Source organism: Chelonoidis abingdonii, chromosome 4 (genome assembly GCF_003597395.2).
Source record: "Chelonoidis abingdonii isolate Lonesome George chromosome 4, CheloAbing_2.0, whole genome shotgun sequence".
Taxonomy (NCBI): Eukaryota; Metazoa; Chordata; order Testudines; family Testudinidae; genus Chelonoidis; species Chelonoidis abingdonii.
Genome location: NC_133772.1, coordinates 109,833,511 through 109,854,051, shown reverse-complemented (window position 1 = coordinate 109,854,051; position 20,541 = coordinate 109,833,511). Strand labels below are relative to the sequence as shown.

General features: G+C 49.4%; 1 protein-coding gene across 2 annotated transcripts in view; it reads left to right on the top strand.

Moving 5' to 3' along the window:
• ABCD4 (ATP binding cassette subfamily D member 4) overlaps nt 1-20,541 on the top strand; it is a 33,302-nt gene that overhangs the window by 9,959 nt on the left and 2,802 nt on the right. For both annotated transcript variants that reach the window (XM_032801893.2, XM_032801894.2), the window contains exons 5-17: nt 4,444-4,560; nt 4,875-5,000; nt 6,040-6,090; nt 8,085-8,179; nt 9,242-9,363; nt 10,870-10,961; nt 11,790-11,879; nt 13,330-13,535; nt 13,882-13,973; nt 14,229-14,265; nt 16,338-16,387; nt 16,815-16,867; nt 17,378-17,454. In XM_032801893.2, coding sequence (XP_032657784.1) covers nt 4,444-4,560; nt 4,875-5,000; nt 6,040-6,090; nt 8,085-8,179; nt 9,242-9,363; nt 10,870-10,961; nt 11,790-11,879; nt 13,330-13,535; nt 13,882-13,973; nt 14,229-14,265; nt 16,338-16,387; nt 16,815-16,867; nt 17,378-17,454 — 1,208 coding nt within the window. The remainder of the gene's footprint in view (nt 1-4,443; nt 4,561-4,874; nt 5,001-6,039; nt 6,091-8,084; nt 8,180-9,241; nt 9,364-10,869; nt 10,962-11,789; nt 11,880-13,329; nt 13,536-13,881; nt 13,974-14,228; nt 14,266-16,337; nt 16,388-16,814; nt 16,868-17,377; nt 17,455-20,541) is intronic.

Here is a 20,541-nt window from a genome sequence, read left to right as displayed (position 1 = left end):
AAGCTTGAAGATAGAAAGATCCCTCTCATAGTTGAGAGACAGACCAGAGAACAGAGAGAGCAGACAAAGGGGACACAGACCCAAACATTCCCTCCCTGAGCTTTTAAAAAATCCGGTTTCCTGATTGGTTTCTCTGATCAGGTGTTTGGTTCCCTTTGTTAACCCTTTACAGGTGAAAGAAACATTAACCCTTAGCTATCTGTTTATGACAGCTGCCATGTCTGTGTATCTGGCTGCCTTTGATAGGGAGCCGTTTTGAGCTGTCTGTGTGTATGATTCTGCTCTGTGGGTTTTTCTCTAGCACTGAGTGGCCTGGGCCCCTGTCTCTGTGCCTGGTCGAAGGCAGTTCCTGATAGGATAGGTATATCTCCAATTTTATTTATTTATTTTTTTTCGTAGAGAACTCTCTTCATTACCAAAAGATTTCACTGCCTTAAAGGTTGGCAGAAAGTGTTGTTGTTTCTGTTGGTGGATCATCTTCTGTGCTACCAGGTCTTACCTGCCAGCTTCCTCCCTCAGGGCCTTGCTTCTCTCTTAAAGACTCTCCTCTCCATGGTAGAGATGTGAGATCATCCTTTGGGCTGGTGCTTTGCCCAGGGTAAATCTTTCCTCTTTGACAGGGCTCAAATATGGAGCAAGGAAAATCTGCCCACTTGAGGCTTAAAATAATTAGACTAGTTATTAGCACAGTGGTGTGGGTTATAAACGAGACCCCATGTGCTGCGCAAGGTGTTATCCTGTGGCAGGGACTTTGTAATCATACAGTTGGTTCCCCTCCGCCCTCTTCCCCTCTCCCCAGTCCAGTTGGGACAGGCATCTTTGTTTGTTTTGATTTTAAACGACCCAGAATTTTTAATTGGAATTGTGTTTTTCTAAAAGGCTTTGACAACCAGGCAGGGGTCAGCCGGGGCTTTTGACACCCAGGAAAGGCTTGGGAGTTGGCTTTGTTTCTTGCAGTAGAGGCCTTTAGAACTCGAGAAGGGGGGTATATCTTCTCTTTCCCAACCCCTTTTGGGCCGAGTCAGAGGTGACTTTGAACTTGGGAGTAGTGGATGGAGAGTTGAATTCCTCATAGTTCATCCCAGCAAACTTTGACAGCTGGCTTCTCCATTACACCCCACTGCAATATTTGCCACTGCATCAACAAGCAAGGAAAGGAGGGGTATATTAGCTGGATGATCCTGATAAAATGATGAGCAGCTAAATAACTAATGTTGCCATTTGAATCGACATCCTTAGGCTTTTGAGAGGTCCCTCTATTTAGCTGTCACCCCTCATAGAGCTATTGTTTCAGGCTGCCTATAAATTTGTGTAGTCACTGTGTTAGTTGCGCTTGTATCACGGAGAGAAGAGGGGCTGTATGCATTTTTTTTTGTTCAGATTCTGAACTAAATATTTGTGGCAAAATGAAAAAGAGAAATCAGTTCTGTAGCACGTTAGATGGCTGCATAATGATATTATACACAGCCCTGCCTACAGGCTGAGGAATGGGTACTTCAGACTTGGATAACTAGTGGTACAATTCACTTCTCTTACTGGTGACACCTCCCAGGGAATTGAGCTGAGCCCAGAGATAGTTACAGGAAATGATTGCTTAATGGGGACCATAACTCTTGTTAATGGAGATGACTTCAGGTAATTTAGTCCTCTCAACTAAGAGGATCATGATCATTCTGTAATAAAAGTGATTTAGCACCACATCTGTGTGAGATGGAGATACAGGAGTGGCATTGAACTATGATTCTCAAGCCATGACTGGAGCTGCAGCCAACCTCAAGAAATGTTTGTTGCTGACAAAACTTTGCACTAGAGACCAAACATGCAGAAACAGGTTTAGAAAGTAGTGCCTAAGGTCAAGACACCTGGATGTCTCATTAGTGTGATAGGCAGCTAGTGCAGAGCATGGATCAAAACCAAAAACTCGCGCACACCCAGCTGTTCCAGGGAAGGAACAGAGAGGCCCCTTACCAGACTTATCTTAGGCCAGGTCTACACTGCGACTTTAAATCGGTTTAATGGCCGATATACCGATTTAACGCTGTATCCGTTCACACGACGTCGTCATTAATATCGAGTTAAACGGCTCCTTAAATCGATTTCGGAACTCCTCCCAAACGAGAGGAGTAGCGCTAAATTCGATAGTGATAACTCGGATTAGGGTTCATGTGGACGGAAATCGACGTTATTGGCCTCCGGGCGGCATCCCAGAGTGCAGCACTGACCGCTCTGGACAGCAATCTGAACTCGGATGCAGCGGGCAGGTAAACAGGAAAAGCCCCGCGAACTTTTGAATTACATTTCCTGCTTGCCCAGCGTGGAGCTCTGATCAGCACGGCTGGCGATGCAGTTTGAAATCGAAAAAGAGCTCCAGCATAGACCGTACGGGAGATACTAGGTCTGATCGCTGTATGGGGAGACAAATCTGTTGTATCCAGCTCCGTTACAGAACACGAAATGCCAAAGCGTTTGAATAAAAAACTCCAGGATACACAGCGCTGTGTGACAAGCGTAACGGGAAGCCAGAGACTCAAATGGACGCTCATGAAGGGAGGGAGGGGGTACTGAGGACTCCAGCTATCCCACAGTCCACAGCAGTCTCTGAAAATTATTTGCATTCTTGGCTGAGCTCCCAATGTCTGTAGGTTCAAACACAGTGTCTGGCGTGGTTCAGGGAACAGCTCCTCAGTTTATTTCCCCCCACCACCACGTGAAAAAAAAAAGGGAAAGATTGCTGTGCTATGGCGTTTGCTCAATGCACTCCGCGAAAAAGGCGCCAAAGGGTTGTCTGCTGCCTTCACAAAGGGAGGGGTGAGGCTGTACCCAGCACCACCCGGGGCAGTGTTTTCTGCCCCATCAGGCACTGTGCTCTCAACACGGAAGTGGGAACTATGGGATAGCTGAGGAACAGCTACCCACAGTGCACCGCTCCTGAAATCGATGGTAGCTTTGGACCATGGACGCAAACAATCGATTTCGGGATCCCACTGTGGACGCGCTAAACCGATTTTATTAGATCTGTTTTGTAATATCGGTTTAAGCTAATTCGAAATAATCGTGCAGTGTAGACGTACCTTTAGTCAAATGTTTGCTTTTAACCTTGGGATGTGCACTATATAATCAGGACCCCCTTGGTTCCTCAGCAACATGGGACCAAATTGTATGGCAGCAAGTCCTAAATTCTGTGGCAGAATGATTTTATTGTATCGCTGTGGAGTACTTTTCATTCCCTGCCCCCAAGCAAATGTGTTCTGCTATGGCTCATAATTGAAAATACTCCAGGACGTAAATGTGTCTGACGGGTTTTCTTCAGGGATCTTCCCCTGTGGCAGAAGGTTAGAGGCTAAGCAGTAATGGTGAAGTGGTGTCTTGTTAGCTCACACCCTGTAATCCAACTGGGGACTACCTTTCTTTCTTTCTCTCTCTCTCTCTCTCTCTCTCGCTCCCCTCTGCGCTGCAGGGAATAAGTAGATGGGCACCATCAGGGTAACACATCCAAACAGCTCAGGGTTCTAGCAGGGTATCTGAATTAATATTACTTATATGGAGCCATAAATGTTGCTTAACAGACAAAGGAAAAACAACATTCCTGCCCCTGGTTTCCAGTCTAGTTAAAATGTAACTGGATGAGAGATGGTCACAAACACTTGTGAGGAGGGAGGACAGCAGCAGCAGCACTAAGATCAGTGTATGATGGGGCAGCATAAAAACAAAAAGCTGGTGCTATTTTGGGGTTGCAGAGGGAACATGTCACAGAGTTAAGGAGGGAGAGTCTGTCTCTCCCTGACTCTGGGGAAGCTGTGCTTCCTGTAAAGTGTTGGTTCAGGGCACCTCCTTCCCAGGCAGATATTGACAAATTGGAAGGAGTTCAAAGGAGGGCAGTGAAAGTGAGGGATTGATTTAAGGAGAAAGTTTTGAAAAATATGTGTAGCTTGCATAAGGGGCCAGCCTACACCCTAAACACAATCCGGTCAAGCAGCTGATTACAGCAGGATCAGCCTTTGGCAGCGTGGATAGGGCCCCTAACTGTGTTGTTAAATGAAGTGTGTAATCAGACTAAAAGGTTTGGAAGTGACTTGGTGGTTTTGTAGTGCACATGGGGCTCCAAGAGATGGCTAAGTAGAGGCAGGGTTGTGAGCACCAAGGAGGGAGAAGGAAGAAGGAACATTGTTTCTGGGTGTTATTAATGGCATTTTAATAAGTCTTGTCAGGTTGTGGAACGGTTTTGCAAGGGAAGTGGTGGAAGCCCCATTACTTGCTTCCTCAAAAACTAGATTGGACAAAGCCCTGAGAATAGACAATGGAACAACCCTCCCCAGGGTGTGGGGTGGTAGCGGTGGAGGAAGGAGCTAGGTGCATCCTGACAGGGCCTTATTATCTCTTGTTCTGATTTGTTCTTGCTTTCATACTTGGCTTTAACAGTCAGTGTTGTTTTATGTCGAGCAGAGACCAGCGAATCAGTCAGGATGTGGAGAGGTTCTGCAGACAGCTAAGCTCCATGGCCAGTAAACTCATCATCTCTCCTTTTGCACTGGGCTACTACACTTATCAGTGCTTTCACAGGTAGGATCTTTGCACCTTCCCATTGGAGTACTTCACCTCTCAGAGCTGCTTTCATACCGTTCCCGGGAGTGCTACGGTTCTCAGAATTTAGTGGCTGGGAATTTGAATCCTGGCATTAGCACACGGTGTGGGATTCCTGGCACTGATTTGGTGGGGATGACTCTGACTGTGTGCGGGGTGGGTAGATTTCCTAGTCCCAGTGTACTGGGGTTCATGTGTAATAGTGGAGTGGGTGTTGCTGAGACTACCTTCTCAGTCTGATGTGTGGCCGTTCCTGGGTTTGCTAGCTAACCTCTCTCCATCTTCCCCTTTAGCACCGGCTGGCTCGGCCCAGTAAGTATCTTTGGGTATTTTGTCATTGGGACAGTTGTTAACAAGGTGCTGATGAGTCCCATTGTGTCGAAACTGGTGCATCAGGAGAAGCTGGAGGGAGATTTCAGGTGAGTGGTGGGAGTCTTGCTGTCACTGACACTTCCTTTCTGGAATTGCTCTGCTTAATGCCAGCCTGCTCAGCCCCCAGTCCAGTCCACTCAGTGTTTGACCCATATGTGGCTAATCTCCTCCCCCCTGCTCTGACTAAGCAAGTCAGCCTGCTCATCTCCTCTGAGCCCACTGAACCCAGCCTCAGAGAGACCCATCTGGGATCAACGTGCTACATCCCACCCATCCCTGCCACTAGAGTGTGACCTGGTGAGACAGCGCCCCTGGGTCTCCGTTGGTCCAGCCATCAGTGTTTTCCACTGATCCTTTGCTGCTGCTGCTAATTGCAGTGAGGTGCTGTGAAGTAGAGGAAGCACAGAGCTTCTGTTAAGTTGGATCTTGATCCACGTTCACCAAGAATGGTGGCTGAGACTTGAGGCATTCCTCTTCCTCCCACCACGCACATGCACTTACCTTCATGATGTGCCTGAAATCCCCACACACACCTTAGGTCTTCTAAATCTCTCCTTATGCTTCAGTGCATAAACTGGAAAGGTATTGGTCAATGACCAGGTGCACTGTAAGGGTTTGACAGCTTCCTCTGAAGCATCCAGCATCCATCATTGTCAGAGGTGTGGACAGCAGAGCAGATGTGCCTATTGGTGTGATATGGTGCAGCATGGGGATGCCGGATTAGATGGGCTCATTGATCTGATTCAGTGTATCAGAGATACTGGGCTAGTAAACAAGCTATGGGATACCGGACTGTCCCAGCAAGTGGGATGCCAGTGGTCCAGTGTGATTGGTGCAGAAGGGAGGAGACCAAACTAGACCACTAAACTGACCTGCTCTGATGGTACCTATGTATAGGGCAGTGTAGTGCCCTTCTGAACCTTGCTCAAGGCCTCTGGCCCTATGTTCAGGCCCATTCCTGGGCTAAGAATCTGTCAGGTCTCTCAGCATGATGGCAGGAGCAGGGATGGATTTTTCTGTTGCAGGGGTATTCATTGTGTAATCCGTGGGGTGATCGTGTCTCATGTTTTGGTTTGCGTTGTGCAGGTTCAAGCACATGCAGATTCGTGTAAATGCAGAGCCAGCTGCTTTCTACAGGTAAATGATGGACCAGCCTGCTTTTTCTCATGGATCCTTCCAGCTCCTAGAGTACCTGCTCAGTTCACACATTCAAGAACAGTAAGGGAAGGGACCTATCCTGTTGCTTGCACTGCCTTGTCCCGTCCTGTTTATTTAAGGGCCCTTGTCCTTGCCCCCGTGTCTGGTACCAAGTCTCTAACTTGCTGCTCTGCTATGATCCAAGTACAGGGCCTGTGCTGCGTCCTATGGTTCCTTTAAGAAAAAGTGCCTGTAGGAGAGTTTCCTAGACCTGTAATTGTGGTACAGTGCCTTCCTTTGGATTCTGCACAGCACCCTGCCATCAGTGGTCAACAAATAACTCAGGTGCATTAAGACCCTAGGAGTTGGAGAGGAACAGCCCTTTCCCCTCTCCCCCTTCTTCAGGGTCCAGTTTAAGATTATCCTGTGGCCTACAGACCATTTTCTGGTGCATCGGACTGGGGCCTCTTCTATTGCTCTGGAAGACTGTTCAAGGGCCTCATCCTATCCTGTTAAGATCCTCTCCTGAGATCTGTTCTAATGTTCCCTTTTTCTAATCTGATCCCGCTACTCACTCCTGTTTCCCCTTTGTTGTCAGTCCAGCTAGACAGATTTTAGTTCTTTCTCTCTCCTCCTAGCTCAGTCCCTCTGGTCACCTTGTTGCTCTTCTCCGAACTGCATCCACCCTGTCAATGTTTGCTGCTACTGAGGTGCCCAGAACTGAGCATGCCCTCCCAGGTGGGACCTGCCCAGTGCTGTATGGTGTTCGCAGTGCCTCCCAGCATTGTACCTCTTGTGAATGTCACCAATATGCTCTTTACCTGCCTGAACCAGATCATTACTAAAGGTGTTGCATCCAGCTGGCTAGAACCCTGATGCCTGTGGGCCCCCAGCTTGATAAGGTCTGGAGTGGACTGCCTGGCTGTGGGCTATGAAGGTCAATGTTCCCCTCACCTTCTAGCCCTATCACTATGGGATCTTGTCACTGGGGGACAACAGGGGCTGCCCCATTCTCCAGCCCTCCCTGTCTCCATTGTGTATGTGGCTCACTGGCCTGATCTGGTTGAGCACCTTTAGTAGTTCTCCCTCCATCGGTCCTAGCCCAGTGCTGACACAGCCTGTGTTTGAGGACTAAACATTTTATCTTTTTCTGCTTTTCACCACCTGAGGTCGCTGTAAACATTACGAATGAGTGGAAGTAGCTGTTGCAGGCCTCAGCCCAGGTGGTTTGGTGTGTAAATGAACCTCTCTGGTGCAAGGAGCTAGGCCCCGAGTGTGCAGTTAGAGTGGTGTGGATCTAAGAGTCAGCAATGACTGCGACTATATCGGCACCTACTAAAGCTGGGGTGGAAGAGGAGCCCCCTTCCAGGCTTGAAATCCAGTCTTAGTCAGACAGCTCCAGGGACATGAATGCAACAGACACAAATACACTTGTTAGCTGTGTAAAGTACTTCATGGTTTGGCTTCTCAGGATGTTGAAGACCTGAGCCAAAGTGAACCGCAAGAGACGAGTAATCAGTCCATTGCTGCTCCAGCATGGTAACAGTTGTAGAGCAGTGGCCAAGGTAAGGCCTGGGTATCTTGGTGGCTAGACGACACCTCCTCAGGCTCCAGGAACACTGCAGTGTTTTGTCCATCCATTCCAGAAGGCTGTTAAGGTGCATGAAGTAGCACCACGGGCACCCTAGTCCGGTATTGGGCCTTGCGGTCATCACGTGCTTCTTTTTTGGCCTCCATGTCTAATAGAAATACCAAGGTGCTCTGGCAGATTCTTTCTCGGGGCCACCTGCCTCAGCCATGAAGCTCCTCAGAGGCACATTCACCAGGCACCTGGGTATTGAGTGCCTGGCCACCACAATAACATTGCCCAGATACTATAGTGATGGGCGTGCTCCAGATAGTTACAATAGTCCTGCAATGCTTTCATCTCTGCAGTGCACCCAGTATGTGATGGCTTTGGTAGATCCATGGCATGCTATTGTCTTCTTTTGCAGAGCTGGGCAGGTAGAGCACATGAGAACTAACCGCCGGTTGCAGAGCCTCCTGCAGACACAGAGGGAGCTGATGGGCAAAGAACTGTGGCTCTACAGTAAGTGAAGAATTTCCTTGATTTGCAGGGGCATGTGGCACATTCATCAGGGTAATCAGACCTGGGGAGTGCATCTCCAGGGACATATAGGAGTGCTGGCAACTCCTCCACTGCTCCTGGCATCAGAAGGCCATACCTATTGGTGTACTGGCACCTCAAGATTTGTTGTGGGGACATTGCCTTCCTAGAGGAGAGCCCAGGAGAGAATGACATTAGGTGTCACACTGATGCCTTGTGGGGGACACTGGCAAAGCCAGAGGACCAAATCAGGAAACCGGTTCTGCCAGAATCCAGACTCTGAGGAGAACAGGTGGCAGCAGCACTTGGGATTTCAGTCATCCACACTAAGAGCGTCTGGGAAACTGGGCTCTTGGAAGGGAGAAGAGTTGGTGGGAATGAACGGGAGCTGCTCTGAGACCATGTCTGTGTAAAGCATGTCCCTCTTGCCCTGGTGCTGCCCAGAAATCTTGACTGTGATCCTGATTCCAGCCCTGCCTGAGCCAGTCCCTTAGTACTTAGGATCGAGGGCAAGTGAGTGTCTTGCCTTCAGGGTAGAATCTCAAGCTTTGCAAACAGTGGAGTAGCGTATGTGGGAATTCTGAACACTTGAGCGTTTCTGCCTTTCCTGTGTTCCTTAGGAAGGTCAGTGATGTAGGCTTCCTGCCCCAGCCAGATCCCCTGGATATTCCTTCCTGCGTCCTGGCTTGGCTGGCCACTTTGCTTCCCCACGTTTCTCAGAGGCAGCGGGGGCTCTGGCATTTGGAAACAAGTAGGCTGGGTGGATTTTGCCCTATCTAAGGTATTCTAGCTACGTGGGTGGTGGTATCTGGATGGCTTTTTCTCCACTTTGGTGCCCTAGCTGGGAGAGCTTCATGCCAACAGGTTTCATCTCTGCGATGTGGGTCTTTTGCTGTCTTTTGCCTTGGCACCCGAGGTGCAGTGTGAGGTGTGTGAATGGGTGGGGGAGACTAGTTCTGTTTGGTCTCAGAAATTGGACTTGGGTTTGCCTGGGACAGAGGGTGCTCCCTGCTCATTAACTCCTGCCAATGTGTTTATATCCAGTTGGGATCAACACCTTTGACTATCTGGGCAGCATTCTGAGTTACGTGGTGATTGCTGTTCCCATCTTTAGTGGTTTCTATGGGGACCTGGATCCAGCACAGCTGAGCGCTCTGGTCAGCAAGGTGAGTTCAGCACCATCTCCCAGAGGAACGTTTTCCATATGCTGCGTTTCTTCCCCTTGCACTCTGCAGGACACTAGGCCAGGGGATGTGACGTAGCACACAGGCTGACCCAATCCTGAGGGTCTGGTGTTAAGTCCAAAGAGAGCGATGTGCTGTGCAGGGCTGGGCTCCAGCAGAAGGGGTATCTGGTATTGAGAGCAGAGCGAGGAGTGTGCTGCGAGACACGGTGATGGAGGTTGAGGGCGTGACAGCCCCTTGGTAGGGATGGCTGACTTCACTGGGTCACATTCAGGACATTCTTTGCCAACATAAGGGCTAGAAACATAGGTTCTGTGCCTGCAAAGTCTTAGGTGTGTGATTGACTCGCTGCACTCACATATGGAATGCTAATCACACACACAGGCATTTGCAGGATCAGGCCCTCCTGTTTTAAATGAAAGGTTACATACTGATGAGACAGCATGAGGCATTGGAGCAGGGCTGGGCCCATGTAGCACTGCCAAGCCCACTGCTTCTGCTGACTGAAACCATATTCTTGGCTCCAAAAGCCCGTCTGCATGGAACTGCTCTGTCTAGAAGGCTGATCTCTCTCCTGCTTTTGTTGCCTCACTAGGCCCCTAGGGAGGGACCTCCAAATCTGACTGGTTCCCAGCTGAACAAAAACCATCTGAGACTGGTAATGCAGATCTAAAAGCAGCCAGGTTTGCATTCCAGGCTGTGTAGCAGAGACATGCATCTGAGGGTAGCAGACCACTTCCAGTGCAGGGTGGGGAGGAAGTGGTCAGTGTGACACCAGAAAGAGGACACTGACCCCAGTGCTGGCAGGAGTCGCAGCGCAGCTTGGCAGGACTCATGGATGTGCTAACCAACCAGCTGCAGCCTGTTTGTTCAGAATTCCTGGTGGTTCTTCTGATTGTTCCTCTTTTGCTTAAAGCTGTTAGAGGTTTTAACCGTTGGAGTACTGAGAGGAGCTCCCTACACTCTGAGATGCCTACGGCATCAGTGTGAGGCACATGTCCAGGGCTCTAGGGAGTGTTCAGGGCAGTGGGGATTCCTGTGGGGAATGAGTCCTGGTGCCCTCTCCTCGCCGAGTCCTACCACCAGGCCCCCGGCCAGTTTTTGGGTTTGCAATGGGCTGATCGTGTTCCCTTCAGGGATGGCCTTATGGGAGGCAGTTTGCTCAGTGGCTGCAGGGAGTGAGAAAGGGCAGCTCCTGGCAGACATTGGGAGGGATCTCCCCTGGGTCAGTCTACAGGCTGGTGCAGGTGAGCCCTGTTAAGTCTCTTGTCCGGTGCTGCTTTCTCTGTCGTTTGTCCCTCTTTGGGTCACCACTCTCCTAGAGTCTGAGTGGCTGCACGTGCCCAACTGTGATGGCTGCCCCTAGCTGAGAATATGGTATCCTATTGCCACTAGCTTGCTGGCTGAGAGGGCAGGCACAGCCGCCTCAGCTCTGGGTGCTGCAGCCCCGTCTCTATGCTAACTCTTCTCATGTGATTTTTCCGACAGAATGCCTTTGTCTCCATTTACCTCGTCAGCTGCTTCAGCCAACTCATCGATCTCTCTGCCACCTTGTCTGACGTGGCTGGCTACGCACACAGGTGAGAGTTGCCCTCCCTTAATTCTGTCTCCAGGAGAGGGAACTTTCTTGGTGCCCGAGTGCAAGGCTTCTGGGAATGTCTCAGTCTGCAGCTCTGGGAGAAGTGGGGAAGCTTGTACCCTAGGCAGGGCTCCTTGGAAAGGGGTGATTGCTAATGTGGGGTTAGCTTGTAGGAGGTGTCATTCTTAGTATGAAGATAGCATCCACAGACCCAAACCCAGATGTGCTAGGCATGGTCCGTCCATACATCTAGTGCAAGACTGCCCTTGCCCCAGAGAACTTGCACTCAAAGGTCACTGCTGTGGGCCCATTTGGAACTGAGGTTGTCAGGGAGCACTTCTCTCCAGAGGCTGGGTGCTGATTGCCTATGACTGGAATCCCCTTGCCAGCAGAGGCCACTGAGGAGGCGAGAAGCTGAATGGAAGGGTAGCTCTTCCTTTAAAATATGTCTTAGTCACAGCCCGCTAGTGTCCATGTGCTTTCTAGTCCAGTGAGTAGCTTGCAATGGAAGGCACTGAACTGGCTGCATCTCCTTCCCAGCATCCCTCCTAAAGCTCCCCATCATGTCCACTGCTTAGGAACTCTGGGTAATTAAAAAACAAAAAAGAACTCTTTTTTAACCTCTTTCCATTCCCCCAGTAGTGGATGTCATGTTGGTGGTTCAGCCTGGCAGCTCTGTAGGATAGGACTTGCTCTATGTCCTGTACAGCACTGAGCACATTGCATTAAATACAGTCTGTTAAGAAGCCCAGTGAGGACAGGAGCTGGAATATGGGGAGAGGGCTGCAGAGTCATGTCTGTCCCTCTTGCTACCCACTCTGTCTTACAGAATTGGGGAGCTGCAGGAGACGCTGCTGTCTCTCTCCAGGAAACACCGTGATTGTGAATCAGAAGCCAAAACCAACTGGGACTTTGACAAGTGAGTATCTGCGGTCAGCCTGAGCTTGGGATGGTAACTTACTGTCTGCAGCTGGGTTTCCAGGCTGTGGAAAAAACTCTCATGTTCATCAGGCATTTTGGATGTGCCTCTGGGATGGTAAAATGGGGTTTCCTCCAAATGCTGCAGCCTCGGGTCCTTCTCCCTTGAATTCCCACAGGGGTGCTATAAGGAGGGGCAGAGGTCTGCATCCGGTATGACTGAGGAATAGGCACAGATTAAACAACCATTGGGCATGTCCCTAAAATCTCCCTGAGGCAGGGAAGTATGTTCATATCACAGGAAAATCAAGGAATCTGTAGCCTTGGAAATGAACCAGCTCAATAAGAGGCAGGTGTTGGTAGCCGAGTGTTTGTGAAAAAGCCCTTTGAGGCCAGCAAGTTGAGTCTGCCAATGTATTCGTAGTCATGTGATCTGTTACTAGCTGCCTCCTCTCCCCACCAACTGTCACGCTTACCTGTTGCATCTTGTTTCAAATTAGTTTATAAGCTGTTTGGGACAGGGAGCATGTCTTCATGTGCATGCATGTACATGTAGCACCCAGTACAGTGGGGTCCTGATCCCAACTACGATTTCAGGGCATGACCATAGTGAAAATAGTAAATAAGTCTCTGGAGAGAGAGAAGCTCTATCTAGTCTGCTCCGACCCCAGCAACCAGTTGAATTGTTCCTGATAAATGTGTTCTCCAGGGCTTTGGCCAATTTCAGGCTTCCTGCAGTTCCTCACTATGGGGCTCTCCTTCAGCATTTTCCTTCTTGCTATTGTCCCAGGTCATCACATCCTGTCGGACATGGACAGCCCCTGCATTTGGGGGTGTTTATATGCTTTTGAATGTGTTCCTTCCATTTGTGGGATTAGTACCAGTACTTGGAGGGGTGGGGACCTGACGGCATGTTCAGGGTCATGGGTCAGCCTTTCCAAACCTAGAAGTCTAAAGCAGGCCTGAATCAAAGTGGCCTGCCTTTCACGGATGAGGACTGCAAGCCCCAAAGTCTGAAAATCCTGGCCTTGGCCTCTAACTGTCAGATGCCTCTGGCCAGCAAAGTGACTTCTATTCCTGCCATTTCTGCTGCCTCTGTGCTTCCGGATTCCTTCCTGCTGCGTTCCTGGGCCAGAGCAGGTTGCTGAGGAGATGGATGGATTTGCCTCATGCATCAGGATTGTTGCTAGCTGAGCTCAGAGTGCAGCTCCTCATGGCATAGCTGGTATAAATGACACTTTGGTACCCCAGTAACTGGTGCTTTCTAGCTCCGAAGGCTGGAATCTGTTGAGTTTGTCAGTAGGCACCAGTCGCCATGATATCTAGGCCCTAACTATGACATTAGGGGAGGCATAAGTCATTTGAAAGGCATCTGCTCCTCACCACCTCAAGGCTCAGTCACTTACCCTTCGCTCTTTTCTTCTCTCTCTGCCTTGGTTTCTGTGCTCCAGTGGTCCTGGAGAGCAGACTGTGCAGGGGGATACAGCCTTCCTCCTGGAGCGAGTCTCTCTCTCGGCTCCATCCTCGGACAAGCTGCTCATCAAGGACCTGGATCTACGGATTTCCCAAGGGAATAATCTGCTGATTGTGGGGAACACTGGCACAGGGAAGACATCACTCCTGAGGGTCCTTGGTGGCCTCTGGGAGAGTACATGGGGTAAGGATGGTGACTTCTCCAAAACCTCATCCCACTAAACGGAGGGCAGGAGCTGGTGCTGCCCCAGGGAGGCTGGTGGGTGAAACTTGCACCACTTGTGGGAAGTTGGGGCCTCTAGCACTTGTGAGTGTGAGTGCTGTCAGTGGTGCATTTGAGCTGTCCCGTTTCCCGTATGCTGTGGTGTGAACTTCTCATCAGTGCACTCTGCTGAGCACCTGACCTTTGATACGTGGAAGTGTGATCATTATCTAGTGCTTGCATCTCACTAATGCAGGCCTGTGCACCGGGAAAGGGCTAGAAGGTGAGCTTGTGAATTGGTGTGACTCTCTCTCTTGGATCTATGCAGGGAACATCCACATGCTGACCTGCTTTGGCCCCCATGGGGTGGTGTTCCTGCCACAGAGACCTTTCTTCACAGATGGAACCCTGCGAGAGCAGGTGAGTCAGTTTGGTGCAGGGGTCCCACAGGCTGGCTGCACAAAGCGTGACAGTCCCAGTCCCTAGTTATACTCAGATGAGACAGGACAAGCAACTCCAGTGCTAGGAAATTGTGGGCTGCATAAAGGCTCATAGGAGGGACGACTGGTGACAGCCCATCTCCTCGTGTCTGAGTTCTGGGCACAGCGTGTGGCTGTGATGAACTCCATGTCCAGCTTCCTCTGACAAGGGTCTGTGTTTGGTTTGTTCAACCAGGTGATTTATCCTCTGAAGAAGATTTATCCAGTTTCAGGTGAGTGGAAATTAAACAAAGCAGCTACTAAATGGTCACTGGCTGCACCTGTCCTGTACACCCCACTGGCACATTTTTTTTTTTCTAGCCCAGCCACCTCCCTGCCGGTCCATACATTAGCAGCACTAATTCATTCTGCTTTTGCTGCCCTTAGTGTTTCCTTGAAAGCCTTATCTGTGTCTGTAGTTCAGTTCCATGCTCTCCATATACTTCCGGGAGGAGGATTCGCTCTTGTGAACAGCCCTTTGTGAAGCCACATTGGCCGTTGCTTGTCTCTTGTGCTCGGCATCATTGTTCATTGCTACTTATGTATGGAATCTTCTAGGGTTCCCTGCTGATCTCCATACATGTGTGTGGAGCGGAAGTACTCAAATCACCCTTACTACACTTCTCAATTCCCCCAGATTCTGAATTAGTCACACACTGAGTCTGCACCTTCTGATCAGTAGGAAGTAGGTCCATGAAGGGTATCTTAGGAGTGGGACTCCCCGATGAGAACAAGATCAGTGGATTCAAGTACTCGGGTGCTGTGGATTTTCTCTCTCTCAGTGCTGTAGTAGTTGCTTATGACACTGCATTGTTCTTTGTAATGTTACCCAAAATATTTCATCACCAGCCCCCTTCAGAACCAAATTATGTCTTGTTGTCATGGTAAATAATAGATATTTTGTTAGATTTCTGAAAGCACCTTTCCCAGCAGATCGTGTGTGTGTGTGTGTGTGTGTTTTTACAAAAACAAAGCTTACAAAAAAGTGCTCCGCAAACTGCCCATCCAAAGTTTACCCAGACCACAGGGCTACTTGTCCAATGTAACAGCTCTTTGTCACACAACCCATGACTGGATGTTCCTGCTCCTGGATTTGTTATGTTATCCTCCTGTTGGATGGTGGGTATTTATGCTGTACCATGGTGGGTTGGACAGTCATTCCTTGTAACTTTTATTGTGTTTTATGTCTGCTTCACGGAGTATAGAGCCTGCCTAGGGAGCTTATTCTAAATAAACCTACCCCCTCACAAAGAACCTGAGAAAATAGCTGGCTTTTGCATTATGTCCTGAAGGCAAATGAATCCTGGTTCTGTCAGACCCATAGGAAGTGTGTTCCAGAGTCAGGCCGTGCTGTGGGTGGTATCTCTTCTCCCCTCCCCCAAGCACACCCCTGTGACCGTTGTAGCCAGGAGTCAAGTCTTGTAGGATTCTGTCAGTTATAACCAGACTGGAGTCTGGTTGGAAGCCAGTGCAGACTGCAGAGCTCCAGTGTAATGTTATCTGAGTGAAGTAATGCCCAATAAGCTGGTGACTACATTCTTCTTCCAGTTAGGCTGGAGGCGTAGCCACATGTAGAGTGCATTGTAGTTGGCTGATGTCAAGGTGGCAAAGGCTTACTTCACTTCAGAGAGTCACTTGGTATGTACATGGCCCTTCTGCTCAGCTTCCACATCAGCTCATGTGTCCATTTTAGATTCCAACTGGCTGGCTCGTTTTAGCTCTGATATTGTCCGTTCATTTGCTGGTACTTCTTGTTCCCCTCCCAGAACTCCCCATTTGCAGATGCCTGTGTTTTGACCCCAGGGATTTCCCGGCTTGCAATATGAGGGTTAGAGCTTTTAGGCAGTCTTGCTTAAGGCACGTTTCTGTGGCAGTTGGGCACAGTCAGAACTACTGAACCCTTGGGCTCTGTGTTCAGGCTGTTTCTCCTCCCTTGTTTTCCACTGACCCAGGCTCTAGATACAGCTCTGAAACCCTGCTGCCTAGAATGGCAAGTCTGTTCTGTTCATGGTGCTGCTCCTGGATGTTGGTGTTTAACCTCCCCTGCATGTGGTGGGCCTGTAGGAGCCACTTGAGGATTAGTCTTGGCCCGAAGGGTGGAGTGTGAAATCTGCAGCTCTTTGGTGATTCAGACGGATAAAAGTTAAACTTTAAATGACTTTATTAAAAGATAAGCAACCAGAAACTCTCATGGGAAGCAATGGGAGATTTGGGCCCCTGTTGGCCCATCCTTGGTGATCCCACGAAGGTGTTGCCTTAGCGGTGTCGTTGTCTGAACATGTTGATGATGCTTTCTGTGTTCTAGGGTCTGCAGATGATGAGAGGATCCTGCAATTCCTGGAGCTGGCTGGGCTGGTGAGTTGCTGAGAGAGCTGACAACAGCATAATGGGCCTGTGCTATCACTGGAGGCACTGTGCTGTCCTCCGTCTCCCGGCAGGGCAGCACAGTGCTGGGTGTCATGTGCAGGGTGTTCTCTATAACCTGGACAGAACCCTCCCACTAGGCTCAGCAGAGGAGGAGTATTGCCGTGGAAGGTGCGACACCGGTGAGGAGGTGGGAACATATGAAGGGCAGGAGTGACACGGGGTTGAGAGAAGGGTTGTCATGGGAAGGTGATATCAGGAGGCACATTTGTGAGAAGGATGGAAAGGGGTTTTTGAGGACAGCACTAGGGACTAAGGGAGAGATTCTATTCAGAGCTGTATCTGCCATGGGAGGCTGCTGGTCAGAGCTGGGGACATGCTCACATTTTCATTAGTCTCTCTCCTGTGTCGTTTGCAGTCTGATTTGTTGGCACGCACAGGGGGTCTGGACCAGCAGGTGGACTGGAACTGGTAAGGCTGGTGCAGTGTCTGAGGCTGGGTTTGTGTAGATCTCCTGGTTAGTGGAAGTGAGTGCGGAGCAGTCACACAGAGCTGACCTGACTTCCCAGGGAAATATCCTCTGCATACAGCCACACTGGGGTAAGGGAATGGTATTTGGGAACAAAGATGGCATTTTAGCATTGAGAGTCTATTCCTGCATCTCTGCCCCCAGCATCTGAGTCTGATAGTTGTACATAGGCACATCTGCTCCCAAGGCAATCTGAGATCCCTGGAATTGCAGAGCGACCCCTAAACTCTAAATCTGACAGCTCTGGGTGCCAAGCCTGGAAAGTTGCTGGCCCCATGTGAACGTGGGGGGCTGAGTGCCTCTGCAGGAGACTGCTCTGAGCCCACTGCTCTGTGATGCAGACAGTGAAGGTGGCTCACATGGTTCTCTGGTGTTACTGATTGCCAGAGGGTTTGGTTCATCAGCAAGTTGGTGCTAATTGCCCCTCGTTCTGATTCTTGTCTCTGCTGCAGGTATGACATCCTGTCCCCAGGGGAGATGCAGAGACTCTCATTTGCAAGGCTCTTCTACCTCCAACCCAGATATGCAGGTGAGTGACGGCAGGCTGGAGAAGAGCAGGTCTCTGTGCAGCTGGAAGGGTAAACCGGCAGAGAGACTGTTTAGAAAACCCCCTTTCCTTTGCCAGGAACCATCCAGATCTCTTTGCCATCAGTCATGACTTCCTATGTGTACCCTCCAGCTGCTAGATGAAGTGTGCATCTGTCCCAGTGAACATATTTTACAGTCCCATAGTTCAGGATGCCTGCTGGACCAAGAAAGTGGCAAATATCTGCCCTAGGGAGCTTTTGTCTGTTAGACTAAACTGTGCAGAAGAGGCTGAACAAAGGTGAGGGAGAACCAGGGATCCCACTGAGGCAGAGCACAAGAGATGCTCTCCTGTGTTGGCGTCTCTAATTCTTTCCCACAACTTTAATATATTAAGATCTGTGATCAGTGCCATGGGTGGAGGGGGACTGCAGGCTAATGGGAAGAAGTGTGTGAGGAAGAGGCATTTGAAGGTGAGCGAGGCTGTATGGTGCACAGGGCCATTGAGCATGTTCCTGGCTCAAGGGCAGAACAGGAAAAGGCACCAGGCTGCTTGTGAGCAAAGTGACCAAAGGAGAGTATGAATTGCCGTGAGACGGTGTCTCATGAAGGATGGACTGAAAACACACACTTTCCCTGGGGCTCCTACACAGGTTGTAGCGTGTGAGCTCTCCCTCTTAAAGGGGCTGAAAGTATCATCCATGGTTAAGATTGCTTGATACTTGCCATTACAAGACCTTGTTTTCAGTTGTTTATAACTTTTGCCAAACATTAACCATTCAGGCTGAAATCTTCTACGCTGGGTGTCTGCTCAGTGTCACAGGCCTGGCTGGGCTTCCCCTTCTGGATGCTCACAAGGCTGCTGTGTCTGGACCCATGTGCTGGATCTGTGTACTTATAAGCTCACCTGAGTCTGGGTAGGCTCCAGCCACAGTCTCTGGCATGCTTTCCAGGCACTTCTAGGGAATGGGATTCCACGGTCCAGCTGCCCTGGGCCTCCAGGGCCACACTTTGGAGCAAGGCCTTGAAGTTTGGCAGGGAGATGGCCTTTGTGTCAGGAATATGCCTTTTGCCATCCTCCAGGAAAATCTGCCCAAATTTAGTCAAGTTATAAGCCTTTCAAAAAATTGCAGCTTGCACCTGCTCATTAAAGACTTGCTAGAGCTTCAGAGCTAGGTTGGCAGAAGAGTCGATCTGCATTGGACATGCCGTAGCCCAGGGCTGAGTCAGACTTTCCCTACAATTGCTGCTGTAGGCTGTGAGAGAACTGGGCAGTAGAACTGAGAGCAGGGAGCCTGTCTCTCCTGTCCTCTCAGTGGGATGAGGAGCCCGGGGTGGGTAAGAGGCAGGAACGGGACAGGTTGGAGGGGACAAGGCAGAAGGGGTCAATAGGGAAAGGGCAGAAGAGGCTGTGCCCTCTAGATCGTGTTCCTTCCAGAACCTGCAGTGGAACCCAAGACTCTGGTGTCAGCAAAGATCTGTGAAATCCACTGGTAAAGTGGTTTCACAACACCCTCTAGTGCGGGTTACACGGGCAACCTTAATCCTGGCTTTTGAGTGCTTGACTTTGCAATCTTACAAATCTGCACGGAAAGTCCATTATTTTGTGTCTGTGTGTAGTACAGGAGGTAAATTGTGAGTGAATGTTTTGTTCAGTGTGTACCGTGGACAAAGTACACGTAGAGCTGAGTTACAGTATTGAGCTTTTTTGCCTCCATCAGGTTCTGGCCTACAGTGAGAGAGATGTTGGGAAGAAGGTTGTGACTGGGCTCGCCACTAGATCACTTCCCCTCCAGGGAGAGGCTTGTGCATGAATTATTTACAGTAGCTGTTGGCAATGAGCATGTAGCGTTTTGGCAGGGGGAGTGTATCTGTGATCTGTATTCCAAGGGGAGGTCGAGTGTAGGGATTGAGTGGTATTAAGTTGGGGAGGGGGAAAAGACACCAAATGGGAAAAATGATCTCATCCTTAGCTCAGTTGTTGTTTACCAGGGAATTTTCTACATGGGGGTGTGTATTCAGCAAGGCTCCCTGAAAGCTCCGTCGGGGAAGCTTGTAACCCCACTTAATGCAACATTTCATAGAAAAACATCAGAAGTTACTTTTCAAAGGTTGAGCTCATAGAGGCTCCTCTTCCTCGGCTAGTGACTGTTATAACGGGGGCCCTGGTGTTCAGCAGTGCCACACAACCCAGCCTTTGGCGTGGAATTGTGCTCTGGAATCTAAACTTTTGTTTGTTTCTCGCTCTAATGGTTGTGAAGATAAACTTGAAAACATGACATGCTCAGAACTAGTGCGGTGTTGTCTGTGTATCAGCAGGAAGCCTGAAACGGTAGCTCTGGGAGGGAGTATTGTGCTTAGAAGGGAAAAATCAAGTGCACAGCTACAAAATGGAGAATAAATGGCTCAGCAGCAAAGGATCTGGGGCCTATAATAAATCATAAATTGAATATGAACCAATAATGTGATGCATTTGAGAAGACAAATTCCATTCTGGGTGCATTAACAGGAGTATCATATCTAAACCATGGGAGGTATTTTTTCTACTCTACTCTGCGCTGGCATGGCCTCAGCTGGAATATTGTGACCAGTTCTCGGCACAACACTTGAAGAAAAATGTGAACAAATTGGAGAGAGTCCAGAGGACAGCAACAAAAATGATAAACAGTTTAGACAACCTGACTTACAAGGAAAGGTTAAAAAAAACTGGGCATGTTTAGTCTTGAGGAAAAAAGAGTGAAGGGGGGAACCTGATAAATCTTCAAATATGTTAAGGGTTGTTATTGAGAGGATAGTGATCAGTTTTCTCCATGTCCACTGAAGGTAGGACAAGAAGTAATGGACTTAACCTGTAGCAAGGGAGATTTATGTTGGTATCAGGAAAAACTAACTATAAGGCTTATTAAGCACTGGAGCAGGTTACCAAGGGACGTTGTGGAATCCCCGTCACTGGAGGTTTTTAAAAAGAGATTAGACAAACACCTGTCTGGGTTATCTAGGTTGACTTGGTCCTGCTTCAGTGCAGGGAGCTGGACTAATTGACGACTTGAGCCCTGCATTTCTATAATCTGTCCCATTCATCACCTTGGGA